Here is a 17,555-nt window from a genome sequence, read left to right on the forward strand (position 1 = left end):
GCTACGCTTTAACTGTGATTATATCTGTTCCAAGCTGACTCACGTACACGCACTCGGTCGAAGCCTCGAAGATCCCGGTCACACGTGACCGTCGCGCACAGACCATAGAAAGAGGCACCTGCACATCGCACACGTTTGACGCAGCTTCGAGAAAACCTTCACCTTGGGAAATGAACAACGCAACTTCCCAAACTTAAGTCGGAGGAGACTCCGCAATTATTTGTTAGTGCAGATTCCAGCGGCTATATAACCTCAAAACCCCAAGCTGACCGCAACAAGTCTGGAAGACGCCGCAACCCGCAGCGGTGCATCAATTTCGATGGCTGGTGCAACCACGCTGGGGGACGGGAAGCTTGACTCCTTGGATACGCGCCTCGAGCAATTCAAGCTGAACAATCAAACGAATCAGAATGACCTCCAGGTGCGTCGCCTCGACTTGTCGCCAAGGAACAATATCCGCTAACTCCGGCGTAGAGTATCCTGAAAGAATACAGTCAATTGCTTGACGACTACAAGGCTCTCAAGGACTCTTATGAAGAGAAGGGCAATACTGTGACGAATGGAGCAGCAATTGAAACTGACACTACCCGCCGCCCTTATATTCTTGTCCTCATTGACGGCAATGGATATATCGTACGTATTAACCCTCTAACGCTCGTAGGCGTTAGGCTGATTCACGCTAGTTCAACGACGAACTTGTCCGAGACAAGGAAGAGGGCGGAATGCGTGCTGCAAGAATGCTCAATGATGCCGTAGAGAAATATCTACGGGAGTCGCTGCCGCAGGCTAGGGATGCTCGCGTAATCGTTCGCCTTTACGTTGACCTTACCAATCTCTCGAAGCAGCTGGCGAAGTCCAAATTAGTCGGCCTGGAGAAGCGGTCGCTAGCTCCGTTCGCAGCCGCGTTCACGCGCGCTATGCCGTTGTTCGATTTTGTAGACGCACTCGACGAAGAGGGAACCAAATTCAAGATTAGAGGTAAGCATCCTAATTAACGGACATACAAGAACGTGAGACAGATGCTTACTGACTGTGACTCTTAGAAACCTTGAAACTAGCCGCGGACGATAGCGCTTGCAGCCATATTCTATATGCTGCCTGCCACGATAGCAGCTATCTTCCCTCGCTAGTCCCTTATAGTGGCCTGCGAAACAAAATCACGCTTATCCAAGGCGCGGGCTTCAACTCGGACTTCTTTCAGTTCAGCCTCAACATTACGCAGTTCCCGACTATCTTCCGGTGGTCAGGGCTCTCCTCAGCGACAACATCCACCAAAGGACCTGCCGCTAATTTCGTCGATCGCACTGCTTCTCCGCTCAAGGCCAAGGTTCAATCAAAGCAGACGCAAAATCAATCCGCCCTTCGCAATGAGAACCCGTGGGGCAATAATGCCTTTGGCACCGACACCACCTTTGGAGTCGACGACATGTCTCCTCAAGGAAGCAATAGCTTCACCGACGGCAGCGGGAGCGCTTGGAACAACAAATCCGATAGCCAACAGAATTTTCAAACACTCTGCAAGTATTATCAAAAGGTATGTCTGCTCCGCACAGCTTTGCTCTATTCGGCTTACTCATAGCAGCAGGGCTACTGCCGCTTCGGCAACAAGTGTAACTTCAAGCATGTGCCTAAAGGGCTGGGTGCGTCGGACCAATCACCGAATGGGGTTACTCTCGACCGCTCCAATGTATCCTCCTCCCTTCCCACATCCGTCGTCCCTGGCTTTATCCCTTTGAACAAGGACGGTCAACGCATTGATGCCTTCATTCGACCTCCCACCCAGGACGAGTGGGCTACCTATCAAGCACGCTTCCGCCGCCAGAAGCCTTGCAACAGCCATCACCTCCAAGGCGTTTGTACGCAGTTCAACTGCCCTTACGACCACAGCGAATTAGAACCCGAGACCCGCCACTGCCTTGAGTATGTCCTGAAGTGTAACCCATGCACGAAGAAAGGTGGTTGCCGTGTTTCGGACTGCTTCTACGGACATGTCTGCCAGAAAGATGATTGCGTCGGTCAGATGAAGGGCTGCCGCCTCAAGTTCGAGCAACATAACGTGGACCCGAAGCTCGCTTCTATGGTACCGGCCGAAGACGATGAGGTGGTTCATGATGACGATGTGCAGACACCGAGCGATATGAACGCTATGTGGTAGAGCAACGCAGCTCTACATATCATTAGCATGGCGCTAGCGACCTTGGATATCCAAAAGTCGCTCTCTCTCTCTTCTGTAATGGTTCACTTGGAACCAGTGCGTAAATGGTAAGCGCGATGGAAAATCGGTAACGGATGGCAATGGATCATCAAAATTGCTCTTGGGGTGGTTGGCCAGTTAAGGTGGGCCCTACTTTAGGTAGGCAGGTCGCACAAGTCAACACAGAGTGATATAAAAGCCACGGTACTTTGACCCAGGATGACGGTAAATGCCTTCATCCATAGCTGCAGATTGGTGTATTTAATATCGGATCTTTTGTCTTTGAATAGCAGACTTCTGTTTACGCTACATAGTTCGTACATCACGGGTGACATGAGCAATTGATCTATGTGTAGGAACCGATAGGTCGGACGGTAACTGTACGCTTGAACTCTCCATTTTGGTGGGCACCTGCCATGCGTGTAAACCTAGGCAAGTATTCGACACCGAGGAAAGGGATGGTCGGTCTTCTGCTCCGGCTTCTCGAGCATGGTTCTCTTGCTTGCGCCGTATTGGTAGGGCTGAGTGACTTCGAAGAGTTTAGCGATTTCCAGTCTGGCGAGGGAAGTTAACTGCAAGGTCTTCACGCTTAGGTTTACGATCTATGATGCGAAGATTATGAAAAAGCAAGAGATCCTATTGACTGCCTTTTCTAGTTTAATATAAGATCCACCCCGGGCCGTGTAAGCAGTTCAGAGTCTATGGCTACCATTGCCAGCCTCTCACTCCCAAGTAGTAACCCGCGGAGATGCCCAAAACGCCGTATGCCGAGAGCCATACACAATAGAGATCCGTGTAATATCATAAAACTCCGTTCGCCGGTTTCCAGGCTTGTTGGAGAGAGATCTACCTAAATTCCAAACCATCTTGAGGGAATACAAGCGCGGTTTACCGATTCAACTCGTCCATCCCCAAGCACCCCGAGGCACTCCAAGCAACGCGTTACACGTCACGTAGACGTTTCCAAGGTCACTCAGGGGTATACTGGTGATGTTAACTTACGTGGGACAAGAGAGGGGCAAGTAGGTATCCTTACTAGCCAATCCGAGTCAATAGCGTCGGCCTGCTTGTACATATCGTCGAGCACATTGATAATGTCCTCCGTCAGCATGTGCTTGGCCTCTGCGTTGTCCGGCTCTTTCTCGGTGCGCTTCTTGATGGCAGCGAGGACGAGACTCCTAGCAAGGAGAGGCTGTCCAGCGGTGCAATCGCTGAGGAGAACAAGAGTAGGGAGGAGCCTCAAGTCCCAGGACTTGGGATCACCCGGAGGCTTGATCTTCTCGGCAGCATTGAAGGGATGGTCGAACATGGCATCGAACTTCATGTTGTACCAGCTCTCCTGCATGGCCTTGAAGGTGACGTCAGGGGAGTAGTTGGACTTCAGCCGGCTGTCCAAGGAGTAGTTGATGCGCGCCAGCTCGCCCTGGACATAAGTATGTGGCATTGTGATGCGGACAACGTTCTTGATGGGATCGTTGTTTTGGATGGCGACGAGGTAAGCAGCCCGCTCGGCACGCGTGGCTTTCTAAAGCTTGTGTCAGTAAAGGACAAGTAGGGTGCTAGTGAGAATACATACCAACCAGTTCTTGTCGACGTTGTCGCCTACCTTAGGTAGGTACAGGACGTAGTGGTAGGCTTCGGGTTGCACATGATCGTACTCGTCCTTGAAGACGAGGAGCCGGTCGCCGTCCTTGACTTTGGCGAAGTCCCTGATAGGGTCGCCTTTAACGTCGCAGACAACGGCTTGCGGGAGGCCTGGGAAAGCTGCCCGAATGCTGGTCACGTCCTGGGCGAAGTTGGAAGAGGGCACGAGGGTGTGGCCATCGACCGTGGCGTCCAGGCGCTGACAGTAGAGCTGAACTCGCTTTGCTGGAAGGGCCATGATGTCGGGAGCGGGGTTGGAGATTGGTCTTGTGGAGAGCAGTGGGTAGGAAAGAAAATCTTAGAGGAGGTATGGGGACAGTATCATAATACCCATGTGCAGGGCGTGGGGTTGAAGTGAACGAGAGTTGAAGAGGGGATGCTCAGTTATGACTCCTTCACCCGTCATCTGAAACTCTAGACCAAGCTTCCAAATTACCAGACCTACCAAACTACCTTCACCCCTCATCCCAATTCCCCTAGACTGTAAGGAGACGTGGCGAATTGGGCTCCATCCACCGTCGGAACTCCCCAAGATGATGGCCGGATCCTTTTGAAATGGATAGAGCGCCCTCGCTCGTCATCTAAACCTCCTAAGATATCCACGCAAGCTAAAGGCCAGTGTCGACGGGGAACGTAAGGCCACTCGGCCTAACCCGCAGGCTTTCAATCTATTGTCCTAAGGCGTACCATTCGTCGGGGCGCGTGATGTAAGTAAGCATCAAAGTCCAGAATCCATTCAGGGGTACCTTCTGAACTGTGGTCCGAATCGACAGGCTACTGTTTCCTTCAGGGTCGCTGGCGGATGCGTTTGGCCTGGTAGGAACTGAAAGGGAGACTGAGGTTACCACAACTAGAGAATGGGCATCGAAGGAGATAGCGGAATATGGTGATCTGTGCTCGGAAGTATAAGCAATATACGAAGAGGCCAAGGCTGTAACGGCTGCCGCGACTTTGAGCTATTGCACATACTTGGATCAGTTGGAGATGAAGACGGAGACATTGATTCCACTCGTAAGAAAGGGGGGAGGCTGAAATGCGCAGCAGACAAGTCCCTGATCAAGCAAGACTTGCAGACTATTGCTATGTACCCTATTCGGACAACGAGAGATCTCTTCGACATCCTGTGTTGGGAGCTCATTGGAGTGGTGACCAGACGCGGTACGTCGAGGACAATGAGAGGCTGGGCAGTGCTCGTGATTATCCGCTTCTGAGCGTTGAAGCTTGTATACGAGGGAGGATGCTGGAGTTCGAGGTGCGGGCGCGAGGGATGAGGTTGACGATGCGGCGTGACTCGGAAGTGCCAAGACCGCTCACCGCCCAAGCCAACGTGGGTGAAGGCCGATTTTCAAGGGTCCACTCCAGCTGTCCACATTCGCGGCCAGACTGCCACTCGCTCGCACCACCTCGGTCTCCCCTTTTCTCCCAGCTTCTGCCTTCAGACAGTAACTCGTTCGAATTATCCCTCCTCGACACCGCCATAATGAGTCTGCAACCGCCTTCGCTCGCCGTCAGGTCCAAGAGTGGATCTGCGCCCTCCACCAAAGCTGTCATTTTGGTATTTGCACCCTGAGGCCTTCACAACACGATGGATTCTTACATTTGTAGGTGGGAGGGCCGTCTCGAGGCACCAGGTTCAGGCCATTGTCTATGGAGCTGCCCAAGGTTAGCCGCATCCTTGCATTACCCGGCCCATTCACGCTCGCTAACACTGCACCAGCCCCTCTTCCCTGTCGCCGGCCACCCAATAATTGAGCATTGCTTCCGCGCCATTGCGAACGTTCCTGAGATCAAGGAAGTTTTCATCGTTGGCTACTACGAGGAATCCGTCTTCCAACCCTTCATCAACGCCATCTCGAACGATTTCCCTCAGCTGCGAGTGCACTACCTCCGAGAATACCAGGCATTGGGTACTGCGGGCGGTCTATACCACTTCCGAGACGTCATATTGAAGGGCAGGCCGGACAGGTTCTTCGTGTTGAACGCAGATGTCTGCTCATCGTTCCCGCTCAATGAGATGCTCAGGCTGTTTGAGGACAAGGACGCCGAGGCGGTGATGCTGGGCACGAGGGTTGCGAACGAGTCGGCGACGAACTTTGGCTGCATTGTGTCAGATGCACACACGAAGCGAGTGCTACATTACGTCGAGAAGCCCGAGGGACACATCTCGAACCTGATCAACTGCGGGGTGTACCTCTTCTCAACCGAGTGCATCTTCCCCGCCATTCGCAGCGCAATCAAGCGCCGCACCGAGCGCCCACGCCTCGTCTCGTATCCGTCTTCCGAGAACCTCGAGTCGTCTTTCTACCAGGGCCAGGATGACGATGATGAAGATCGGGAAAGCGCCGTCATTCGTCTTGAGCAAGATGTGCTGTCGGACATTGCTGATAGCAGGCAATTCTTCGTGCTGGAGACTAAGGACTTCTGGCGCCAGATCAAGACTGCCGGCTCAGCAGTACCCGCCAACGCCCTGTACCTCATGAAGGCTTTCCAGTCAGGGTCTGAAGAGCTTGCTGCTCCCTCGGCCAACATCATCCCGCCAGTATACATTCACCCTTCAGCGCATGTGGATCCGACGGCGAAGCTGGGGCCTAACGTTTCAATCGGTCCCCGCGTTCACATTGGCGCCGGCGTCCGCATAAAGGAAGCTATCGTCCTGGAGGATTCGGAGATCAAGCATGATGCGTGCGTGATGTACACCATCGTCGGCTGGCACAGCAAGATCGGCGCTTGGGCCCGCGTCGAAGGCACACCGACACCAATCACCAGCCATACCACGAGCATCATCAAGAACGGCGTGAAGGTGCAGAGCATCACGATCTTAGGCAAGGAGTGCGCAGTTGGCGACGAGGTGCGCGTGCAGAATTGCGTGTGCTTGCCTTACAAGGAGCTGAAGAGGGTGAGTAGCCGGGGTTGCGTAGCAAATGTTGCGCTGACAACAGCAAATAGGACGTGTCCAACGAGGTTATAATGTGAGTGGCGTTATGGGACGCATGATACCATGCGGCAAAGGTTTGTCCACCAATCTGGAGAAACCAACACTGGGTGCTCATTAGATCTGGAGGCGGAGTTTATGCATGGCATCAAAAGCTTCTATCATTTAGAAGGGTAGAGATCTGGCTAGACTGTGGGATGTCAGCAGTCGCAACTTTGACCAAGCAAACCGTCACGGGGTATAGTCCGGGAATTCAAGTTTTTGTTGGCTTTAAGTCGTGGTGTGGTAGCTATAGTCGTCCCCATAGGGGGTACATTACTGTTGAAAACTCAACCAACGCCCCAGCTCACGAGGCATTGCCATAGTAGTCGCTTCAAAGCTTCCCGATCCAATAGCGACGGGAAACTCCAGGGTGGGCCAGGGATTTCATTGGCTAGTCCAGGAACGGAAACGCTACCCGACTTCACGCCTCGCTTTCTCACCTCGTCTCAACCCTACCCCCCACTCGCTGGTTGCTTCGCACTCCTCCGCTCCTAAACGGACACGCTATCATCCGTATGTACTCACATTACAGGCACGGCACGATGCGGCATTTTAATCGCAGCACAGCACACAGCAGCCGCGTTTGTGAACCAGGATAGCGAAGGCTAAGTTTAGTGGTTTCCTTTTCTCGCCTCATATCTGCCGGCGCTGAGATCTGTCAAACCGTATGGCCGTATACTAATTGGATCTTGTTGAGACTGCCAGGTGTCTGTGGCATACATTTGCGCAATTCGTAACACTCTCATTGTGCTCACATTCGAGCCCTATCTCCAAGTATCGTAGCTTGGACGCTTCTAGAAGGTTTGTCACTCGCATCCGAAGGATGTCAGGAAACTCAGTACTTAGTATTCAAGCAATCCTCGTTCGATCAAGAAATAAGCAAGACTTCCTGATCTCGACCTCTACGCTTCAATACCTCGAAGGGTAATACGTTAGATTGTGTCCAAGATGGCTTCTCTCCCAGACCGTAACGGCAGCACCGACCCATTACCCAACGGCAAGAACCACCCAGGTACCGCATCACGCCCCACAGCGACCATGACTCCCCCGCCATCGCCTTTATCCTCCGCGAAGTCCTTGCCTATGATCGATATCTCCTCCTTCCTGGACCAGTCTTCCACCCTCGAAGCTCGCCAGGCAACTGCATCCTCCATAAAAACGGCCTGTATGGACTACGGCTTCTTCTACCTCATCGGTCACGGCATCCCCGTCGCCAAACTCGGCCAAATCGTCTCCCTCGCCCGCGCATTCTTCGCGCTTCGCCTCGAGGAAAAGAACAAGATCAAGCGCCATGACGCCGACGGACCGGAAGGCGGTGATGGTGCACGCGGGTACCAGAGTATGGGTGAGAACATCACACTCGGGCGTCGCGACATGCATGAGGCAGTCGACCTGTATCGCGAATGGGATCATGCAGAGAAGCAAGAAGGGAAGGGCGGACCTGGGACATGCAAGACACTTCAAGGGCCTAATCTATGGCCTGCACAGCCGGAGGAGCTTAAGCCCGTCTATCTCGACTACATCACCCAACTTCAACACGTCGCGGAAGCACTTGTGCGCGCAATGGGCGTAGCGCTCGACCTCGGCCCCAGCGTTCCCGGCGCAACCAGGAGCACTGAAGATGAGGAAGTCTTCGTCCGCAACACAGATCAGTCCTTCTGGGTCATGCGCATGATCAGGTACCCAAAACTTGACAGCCCGGCTCTAACAGAGGATGAAGACATAACCCAGTTCTCATGCGGTGAGCACACGGACTACGGCTGCGTTACTTTGCTCCTCACCGATCCGACGCCCGGCGCTCTGCAAGTCCTGCTCAAAGACAACACTACATGGCTGAACGCGGACCCCATCCGCGGCGCCTTTGTTGTGAACATTGGGGATATGATTGAGCGGTGGACGAATGGGTTGTGGAAGAGCACGCGGCACAGGGTTATCCATCGCGGGGATGGGTACAGGGTTTCGGTGCCATTTTTCTACGAGCCGAATTTTACGAGTTTGGTGAAGCCGTTGCAGAGGTGTGTTGAGAGGAGCGGCAAGGAGCCGATACATGAGGGGAATACGTATGGCGAGCATTTGCTGGGGAAGGTGTTTAATAATTTTTACAGTGAGGTTATTGGGGAGACCCTTCATGAGCATGCGCCCTAACCATCTTACAGATTGAGTAATGGAGCATTGCGGAGGATGCGGTGAGGAGGTCTGTTGGGATGGCCTGTTGGGTGGTTTTGGAGGGGAGCCGCCGCGTTCAATGGTTGGATGCTTTTTATGCGAAGGAAGCGTTGTTGCCAACAGCGCCAGTTATGCGAATGGACTATGAATCTCTAGGCTCATGATGAAGATCTTCAACGTATGAATTCCGAGTGCGCTTGTAAAGGACCTTTATTTCACTTTACGACAGTCGCCGCCTTTCGGTCACTGATTCGTGGAACCTTAGCAGGCGCTCCTTCCCACGCACACTACAACACACGACTATTTTGCACCTCCTACTAAAATATTTTGTGTATGTTTAGCTAATTATTCTGAAATTCAGCAAAGATCTTTAATGTAATCGCCGTTGAGCCTGGAGTTGTTGTCTGTGTGATTATTGCGAATTTCTTCTTGCATTTCTTTTTCCCTCACTTCGGATGGAGCATCAGTTTGAACGCGAAATTCTCATACTTTGAATTTCTTCCTTTCTGCGAATTTGTGGAAGGGTTGCCGGCGAAAGGGGAAGGAGCGGTGGGTCCCGTGCTACACAAGAGCGGAAGCCTCTGCGGTTTTAGTAGAGTATCTACCAGATCGCTGCTAGTGGGTATATAGTAAGCAGAGCGTTAAGACACTGTTGTCGGCCGAGTCGAGAACCTAGTTGTCCAAGATGATCGACAACGTTGACATCGTCATCAGCCCATGAGAGGTGCTAGTGACCCGGGATGGCTGTCCAGTCGAGCTGCTTCTCCGCTTAGTCGATCTCGTTTTTCCAAGAGGATGTTTCGCGGCCCCCGCTTACTGGGCCACCTTTTATGCCATCACAGTTGGCTTTACCCCTAGTGTCGTGCGCGGTCTTCTGCTCATCCGTATGCTCAATACGATCAAGCGGGGGCGTGAAGGTCGCCACGACGTAAAACGGTCTGTCTGATCCTGGTTCTGCGAAAGTCGTGATATACACAGTTCCGGTTGTAACTCTACACTCTATATAGCTATACATGGAGGTAAGAAGCCTGTCATGCGGGTTTCACGCCCTTGTGAATCGCAGCAATGCCTCCGGTCAAATCCTCCCAGCCCTGTCCTGGGACAAGAAACCCGGTCTCCTTTATCATATCCCTAAACTCCGTCTGGCTGGGAAACCTCTCAATACTCTCCACCAGGTACTGGTAGCTATCCCTATCTCCCGCTACCAACTGCCCAATGAGCGGGATAGCGCTGAAACTCCACCTCTTATACACCGCATCAAACACGGAGTTATTGACCTTGGAGAACTCGAGACAGGCAAACACGCCACCGGGCTTGAGCACGCGGAATGCCTCCCGGATTGCAGCGTCCTTGTGCGTGAAGTTCCGGATGCCGAATGCGACGGTGTAGAGGTCGACGCTCGAATCGGGTATCATGTCCAGCTTCTCCGCATTTGCCTCGATGAATCTGAGCCGCGGTGACCGCGCGTATGGCGTCTCAAGCGCGCGTTTCCGTCCTTCAGCCAGCATATCTGGATTTATGTCGGCAACCGTGACTTTCGTATGAGCGTCGTTGTTGATGTTTGATGCGTGGTCGAGCATCCTGAAAGCGATGTCTCCCGTTCCACCAGCAATGTCCAGGATATTCCAACCCTTCTCTTCTGATGACGTGGACGGATATGTGAGCGGATTACGGCCGGGATTAAGGTTTCGCACGAAATGGTCTTTCCACAGACGGTGGATCCCAAGGGACATGAGGTCGTTCATGGTATCGTACGATGAGGCGACGGAGGAGAAGACTGCGCCGACTGGTCTCAATTAGCTTGCGTATGACTCAATTGATTCCACGCAGTGAAGTACTCGCCTTTCTGCTCCTTGATCGCCTCCGCAACCGTCTCAAACCCGAAATGCGTGGTCCCCGGCGCATCCTGTGTCCGTTTCGGCGGTGTTTGCTGCTGCGCGTATCGAACCGAGCATGAGAAACATCTGTACGACTCTCGCCCCACCCTGTGCTTGCCCTTAGCAAGCAACTGCCGCCTGAACAGCACCCTGGAGGTTTGCGCGTTCATGATTGTCGATGAGATGGAAGTCGTAGCTCTTGGCGTGAACTTTCAGAGCCGCGCTGGCACGTGCGGCGCTATTCCGGATGCGTATAAGCTGACGTCTATGAGGCTGAGCCGATGCTGGCCGTTCCGAGCTCCATTCACTTACCCCAGATTCTAGGAGCCGCGGGCGCCGTTTCAGCGCACAGAGAATCACCACGATGTCGCTACGCTTTGGATCACGGAGGGTACGCGGGAGGATCATCTGGAGGCCAACAGCATGTTCCAATGGCTCGAAGACGTCTTCAAAAGTGCCGCCGGCATGGCAGACAGCCCGAGCTGTCGCGTCGACGCCGACCGCTGAGAAGTAAGCAAGCAAAACTAGGACCTTCGGATGGAATTGCTAACAGAGAGTCCAGAGTTCTGTTTCCTGGAGCATTGAATAGCGAATTCACGAACACCCTTAAGTTCCTTACACCATCGACGAATAAAGCGATTCCTACGTACCGCGTTATGGACCAGTCGGGGCGAGTGTTAGACAAGGAAGTTGGGGTAGATACTGGAGAAGAAGAGGCGTTGGCATTGTACAAGAACATGGTTTGCTGTACGTGATTGGGCCGAAGACTGCTTGAGGGACGGGAACTGACGCTGGAGCAGTGAGCATCATGGACCTCCTCATGTTCGAAGCGCAAAGACAAGGAAGGTTGAGCTTCTACATGGTATGCAATTTCCTTGCAAGGCTGTCGGCGCCTGCTAACGTACATCAGGTCTCCGCCGGCGAAGAAGGCATAGCCGTCGGATCCGCGAGCGCTCTCTCCCCAGCTGATGTAATCTTCTGTCAATATCGCGAATCCGGCGTGTACATGCAGCGCGGCTTCACCCTCGACGACTTCATGAACCAGCTTTTCTCAAATAGAAAGGATGCCGGCCTTGGTAGAAACATGCCTGTCCACTACGGTAGTAAAAAACTCAACATCCACACTATTTCCTCCACACTTGCAACGCAAATACCCCACACAGCAGGCGCAGCCTACGCCCTCAAGCTCCAGAATATGCAACAGCCGGATGTGCCACCACGGATAGCTGTTTGCTACTTTGGTGAGGGCGCTGCAAGCGAAGGCGACTTTCATGCTGCACTAAATATTGCCGCGACGAGACAGGTGCCCGCTATCTTCATCTGCAGGAATAACGGATATGCGATTTCGACACCGACCAGTGACCAGTATCGGGGTGATGGAATAGCGAGCCGTGGAGCTGGCTACGGCATCGATACCCTCCGCGTCGACGGCAACGACATTTTCGCCGTGCGCCGCGCTACGAAAGAAGCCCGTCGTCTCGCCCTCGAGAATGGTGGCAAGCCCGTCCTGATCGAAATGATGGCGTACCGCGTTGGCCACCACAGCACATCCGACGATAGCTTCGCCTACCGGCAGCGCGTCGAAGTCGAAGACTGGAAGCGCCGCGACAACCCCATCACCCGCCTCCGAAAGTGGCTAGAAGGGCGAAATCTATGGGACGAAGACAAAGAAAGGGAACTCAGAAGTCGGCAAAGGAAAGAGATTCTCGCCGCTTTTGACAGAGCGGAGAAGGAGAAGAAGCCTGCGATCAAGCATGCTTTCGAGGATGTTTGGGAGCATATGACGGAGGAACAGAAGATGCACGTTGAGGAGTTGAAAGACATACTGCATAGATATCCGAAGGAGTACGATGTTGAGCAGCATGAGGGTGGTGTGGCATCGCTGGACGAGCTATTGCAGCCAAAGAGGTAGAATAGTACGAATCATGAAAAGATCCATTACTAGTCATGTTTAGCTTCAACTTCTTATAGCGCAGGGGGATTCGAGGGCCCCAAAATCTCAAATGCTTAGACATGATAGACCACTCTCCGTTTCTACGTCACGGTCGATGTGCATGCATGCCTTCCCCATTAACTCTCCAGCCTTCCGACCTTCACAAAACAAAGCCAAAAAAAAAAAGAGGAAGAGCAACCACACGCGCACTCGAATCCTCGACCTCTATCATCCATCCCAAATAGCGACAAGAAAAAAGGCAAAAAGATAGTGTGTTCACAGCGCGCGCTGAGATTCAAGAATGAGACCTCAAGTCCCAAACCATGGTCCAACCCCGCTTTCGCCGTTACTAACTCTATCTTTGTTGGTTTGAGCTTTTTTAAAATATATATACACGAAAAATTTAACTTATACAGTGTTAAGAGAGTGGTCGTTAGTGTGCGGAGGTCGCGACGATCTTTGTGTGTGGGCAAATGAGTGTGTTTACGGGAAGGTGGCGAAGGCAAGTGAAGAAGGAAGGCGCGCTAATTGAGTGGTGAGGACCTGTTACACACTACTAGTATGTCTTACTCTACGCTACGGAAAAGCTACTCCTGGAGGCCTTCAATAGTCAAAAGTGTGGTTTATCTGCCTTACTCTGGCATATGCTGAATGTCTTTAGATGTGTAGACTGGTTGAAGAGTCACTCAACACCAGGACGAAAAGGAAACAGCACAAACCAGACGGAAGGATGCATCAAAAATTCAGTCTTATTCAATCTCTATACACTCAGGTTGGCATCTAGAGCAGAAGTCAGACGCCGCTAAACCGTACCTAGAGCTAAAGTGGGAAGGGTATGCAAATAGACAAGGATTCAGGAATGGTAGCCCACGCCTACTAGCCTTGAGTGGTGTCCACCACCTCCACATTATCCCACTCCTTCTTCCTATACTCTCTACCATAGCTTCGCCACCTCATTTGAAATGCAATAAGTACAACCGGCAGCACACTAACCAGCTCTCCCAACCCCGCATACTGTGGCTCAATCCTGACCTTCACGAATGCGCCAGCGGCCATAAGGATCGCAACGATATTGTACAGCGCCGACCAGCAGAAGTTGAGCACGATCCTGCGGTACGCAGCACCGGATATGTCGAGCAGGATTAGGATATTGTGCAGATGCTCTGTCATCAAGACAACATCCGCCGCGCTCTTCGCCACGTCCGAGCCATGGTTTAGATGCACACCAATATCGGATTGCTTGAGTGCCACGGAGTCATTTGTTCCATCACCAACAAACATGACTATTTTCCCTTTGTCTTGTAGACCCTGGACGTACTTTCGTTTGCCTCCGGGCGTGACGTTGCTGCCGGTGTTGTCCTTCGGGATATTGAGAGAGTGGGCAATATCCTTGACGGCGCCCGGACTGTCACCGCTAATCATGTGGGCTTGAATGCCACGAGCTTGGAGGCGTTCCACAGTTAGTTTTGCTGTGCACCGTACGCGGTCCTTGAGCCGGAATGTCGCGCATAGAATGTCTGAAACTGTGACGCAAAGAAGAGAATGCTCGGATTCTAACATACTGACTCCTACCCAACGGGGATTACCGGCACGGACTTCGAGCTTGGATTCTTTGCAAATACCACGTACACCATCTCCGGGAATACTGCTGATATCGGTAATATCCATGGGCTGAATTTGTGGCGAGGAATGGTATATGGCTTCCTCGTGTATCCAATTGAAGACAGCGGCAGCCACAGGGTGTTTGACGTCCTTTAGCAGTCCAAGGAGCATAGCTTTAACCAGCACCGGAGATGCGTCATAGAAGTCTACTTCCTCAACTTTGAGCAATCCCGCTGTCAGGGTGCCCGTCTTATCGAATACAATGTCAGTGACATTACGCGCGATTTCAATCTTCTGCGGATCCCTGAAGATAATGCTGAATCGAGCAGAAACTCCACCTGCGATAAGGACAACCATCGGTACGGCGAGCCCGATGGCGCATGGACAGGAGACGATGAGCGTAGCAATAGCGTAGGTAAAAGCTTTGATGGCTGCCTTCGGCCAGCTTCGACGGTGGTGGTAGCGGTCCACGAATAGCCAGGTCAGAAATACCACGGTGCCGATGGCTGCCATTGCTGGAACGAACCAGCCAGCAATACGGTCAGCCAGAGCTTGAGCCTTCGGCTTTGTCAACTCTGCACTCTCCACCATTGTAGCGATTTTGCTGACGGAGTTCTCGTGTGGTAGGGCTGTCAGCGCGGCAATGAGTGTACCGCCTCCGTTGTTCGTCCCCGCGTAGACGTTTGAGTCGATGCCTTTTGCGACAGGGAGAGACTCGCCGGTAATCATGGATTCATCCACCGTTGAACCGCCATATTTTACTTTGCCGTCAGTGACTATTTTCGTATGAGGCGGTACTTTGAAGTAGTCGCCGTACTGGAGAAGTCGAGCATCTATCTTTCGCGTCTTTACCGGCTCACTAAATGTTTTTCCCTCCATAAGAAGAGCGTCGTCCACTTGGAGTGAGCGGAAAGACACCGACTTGGCAGCTCTGAGACGCGCAAACTCGCTGACTACGCGGCCCAGAAGGATTAAAGTGACTAGTAGCGTCGACGTCTCAAAGAAGGAACCGGATTCGAAGGGATGCTTTTTCAGCTGGAACACGTAGGATACTACGCTGAAAACGTACGCTGTCGTAGTACTCAGTGCTATCAGGAAGTCCATTTCGAACAGCCGAGAGTGTATTAGTGCGCGCAAGGCACCCGGGACGAACTCCCATGTTGCAATGATCTGCACAGCGGATGCGAGCGCCAACGACACGTGTGCATATATGAGCTCTTTGTGGTCGACTGGAGCCCAGGCGAAGACAAGTACCGGTGTAGTGAAAGCCAGAGTGATAAGGAAGACGATGCAGGCACGCTTCGTCTGCTTAGACCCAACAGTGAGGCTGGGATGTGAAGCGGGGGGAGCGAGCTGAAATTCCCGAAGAGTAGATTGTTGGTAATATTCAAAGACATCGCGTGCACCGGCCTTCTTCGGATCGTAGTGGATCCGGACGGTATGCTGGTAGAAGGAGTTCGCAGTCGTGTTGGGGTTGACATCGTCTGTCCTAGCACCCTTCAGACTGGGTTCGCTGGCTTCTGGTGGAACTGCGCTGTTACGGCCACTGAATATCCGCAGATGAGTCCAAACCGATTTCGATTCCGAATCCAGTATGGTCACCCCGTGAGGTCTGCCCGCTCGGTATATTACAGTTGGATCATTGACTAGCAGCTCAAGCACCTGACCCTCCGGCTGAATATACTCTTCGAAGGCGTAGCCAGTCGTTGCGCTTAGCTTCTTGATCACTTCTCTGACCGAGAGGCGGTTGATGTCCAAATCGAACTCAACTTTCGCTAGGACGACATTGACTCGGTGGTTCGTGATCGCAGGGACATGGCTGACCGCCCTCGATATTCCGTTCTCGCAGCATCCGCATTTTAAGCCTTCGATGGTGAGAATGACGCGTTCAAAGTTCGGTGGTCCTCGTTCGATATCTCCGAGGTCTTCCGTCTGCTCATCTGTTTCCTTTAGCCCATACTCATCAAGCGACGTGGGCGTAGAGCAACCTGTACGCGAGAGCCAAGAGTGTGAGCTATGGAAACCACGGCCGGAGCGTCGCACAGTATCGTGAGATTCTCCCTGGGAATGGGGATGAGGCTTGGAACACGGCATTCCACCTAGCTTCGAAGATTTTGCAGGCGGACAGCAGGGCCTCGTCGTTATATGTGGAGCGCAACAATGGGTCCTGGAATTCCTAAGCGTGTCGGAGCTTGAGCCGGAGGATATGGAGCTCGGTAGATCGAGAGTGCTGGCTGAGATATCCTGGGCTTCCACGCCACTTGTGCTATTCAATGTTTTGATAGTGATGGGCGCTGATGGTGGTGTGGTGTTTTCCGCATCACGGCCAGTAGGCAGAAAACATTGGTCATGAGCGACATCGGGTCGTTCCTTCTCTTCTGAAATCCCTCTGCGGTATTCGCTCGATGGACAGCAGTCGCGACAACACATGACTTTGGAAACCGAGAGTAGCATGAAGTGTGAGGCTGGTAGGCAGAGACGGGGGTTAAACGGCTGGGGCAACGAAGGAATGGACAATGACGAGCTCCGGTCATATGTTTGACAGTACCATTGCGCAGATTTATGTAGCAATGCTACCCTGGATCCGACACAGCATCCGCTCTCTGGAGCATACATATATATGGGTGTGGTGATTGGGCAGGGTATATGGACTATATTGGCCGTACCCCGAGAGGACCAGCGAAGTCGCAGCTGATGGTGACATATCGAGCTGTGCTAGCATATGCCCTTGTGGTATTTGCCTCGAGATCCTGACTGCCTGTTATGCAACGAAGCAAAAGCCGGTGGAAGGATGGTATGTTGGCAGGGCTGCGGGCCCTGGATCACACTTCCACAACCGACGGGACCGTTTCGGAACATTGCTTCTTATATGAAGTCGTAGCATAGGGGTGCGGAAGATGCGGGTAGACTGGCCTCAGCGGTGATACCTGCTCGGGGGATTCCCGCGGACGGAGGGTGTACGGGCTCCGTGCTCTAATCCGCAGGTGTGCGGAAAGCTGGGCTTGATGAACTGACTAAACTGATACATTGGCGCTAGAAGTGAAGCCTAGCACTGGCTGCGAGGGTGCAAAGGAAGGTTGCTTTGGTCGTGTGTCACTCTCGGGCCATTGCGGACCCGCGGAGGCGTTTGAGGCGCCCGAAGAGCGCGCACGTGACTACGCGAAG

The 17,555-nt window shown here is 52.8% G+C and overlaps 7 protein-coding genes across 7 annotated transcripts; 4 read left to right on the plus strand and 3 right to left on the minus strand.

Moving 5' to 3' along the window:
* Positions 1–150: 150 nt before the first annotated feature.
* BU26DRAFT_465217 (uncharacterized protein) lies at positions 151–2,500 on the plus strand. Its single transcript, XM_033825186.1, has 6 exons — positions 151–222; positions 280–421; positions 475–633; positions 684–978; positions 1,044–1,534; positions 1,586–2,500. Exons 2-6 carry the CDS (start codon positions 320–322, stop codon positions 2,153–2,155), a joined length of 1,617 nt encoding a protein of 538 aa, XP_033678760.1. The 5' UTR covers positions 151–222; positions 280–319; the 3' UTR covers positions 2,156–2,500.
* Positions 2,501–3,163: 663 nt separating this feature from the next.
* On the minus strand, positions 3,164–4,076 carry BU26DRAFT_569660 (uncharacterized protein; the record flags this gene model as incomplete). Its single annotated transcript, XM_033833908.1, has 3 exons — positions 3,164–3,178; positions 3,231–3,719; positions 3,771–4,076. The coding sequence occupies 3 exons, from the start codon at positions 4,074–4,076 to the stop codon at positions 3,164–3,166; spliced, it is 810 nt and encodes a 269-aa protein (XP_033678761.1).
* A 1,242-nt stretch (positions 4,077–5,318) lies between these two features.
* Positions 5,319–6,811, plus strand: BU26DRAFT_569661 (nucleotide-diphospho-sugar transferase; the record flags this gene model as incomplete). The annotated part of the gene is made up of 4 exons (XM_033833909.1): positions 5,319–5,393; positions 5,444–5,500; positions 5,556–6,734; positions 6,785–6,811. The coding sequence occupies 4 exons, from the start codon at positions 5,319–5,321 to the stop codon at positions 6,809–6,811; spliced, it is 1,338 nt and encodes a 445-aa protein (XP_033678762.1).
* A 452-nt stretch (positions 6,812–7,263) lies between these two features.
* On the plus strand, positions 7,264–9,183 carry BU26DRAFT_108677 (Clavaminate synthase-like protein). Its single transcript, XM_033819362.1, has 3 exons — positions 7,264–7,613; positions 7,659–8,916; positions 8,969–9,183. Exons 2-3 carry the CDS (start codon positions 7,761–7,763, stop codon positions 8,971–8,973), a joined length of 1,161 nt encoding a protein of 386 aa, XP_033678763.1. The 5' UTR covers positions 7,264–7,613; positions 7,659–7,760; the 3' UTR covers positions 8,974–9,183.
* Positions 9,184–9,916: 733 nt separating this feature from the next.
* On the minus strand, positions 9,917–11,027 carry BU26DRAFT_554591 (UbiE/COQ5 methyltransferase; the record flags this gene model as incomplete). The annotated part of the gene is made up of 2 exons (XM_033832272.1): positions 9,917–10,764; positions 10,821–11,027. Coding segments are annotated over 2 exons (962 nt in total), but the record flags the coding sequence as incomplete, so codon positions are not given.
* A 179-nt stretch (positions 11,028–11,206) lies between these two features.
* On the plus strand, positions 11,207–12,871 carry BU26DRAFT_523351 (2-oxoisovalerate dehydrogenase subunit alpha mitochondrial precursor). Its single transcript, XM_033830023.1, has 4 exons — positions 11,207–11,365; positions 11,418–11,602; positions 11,656–11,717; positions 11,766–12,871. The coding sequence occupies exons 1-4, from the start codon at positions 11,220–11,222 to the stop codon at positions 12,765–12,767; spliced, it is 1,395 nt and encodes a 464-aa protein (XP_033678765.1). The 5' UTR covers positions 11,207–11,219; the 3' UTR covers positions 12,768–12,871.
* Positions 12,872–13,534: 663 nt separating this feature from the next.
* On the minus strand, positions 13,535–17,473 carry BU26DRAFT_523352 (heavy metal translocatin). Its single transcript, XM_033830024.1, has one exon. The coding sequence runs from the start codon at positions 17,004–17,006 to the stop codon at positions 13,665–13,667; it is 3,342 nt and encodes a 1,113-aa protein (XP_033678766.1). The 5' UTR covers positions 17,007–17,473; the 3' UTR covers positions 13,535–13,664.
* Between the last annotated feature and the right edge of the window lie 82 nt (positions 17,474–17,555).

This window comes from Trematosphaeria pertusa, assembly GCF_010094035.1.
Source record: "Trematosphaeria pertusa strain CBS 122368 unplaced genomic scaffold BU26scaffold_16, whole genome shotgun sequence".
Taxonomy (NCBI): Eukaryota; Fungi; Ascomycota; class Dothideomycetes; order Pleosporales; family Trematosphaeriaceae; genus Trematosphaeria; species Trematosphaeria pertusa.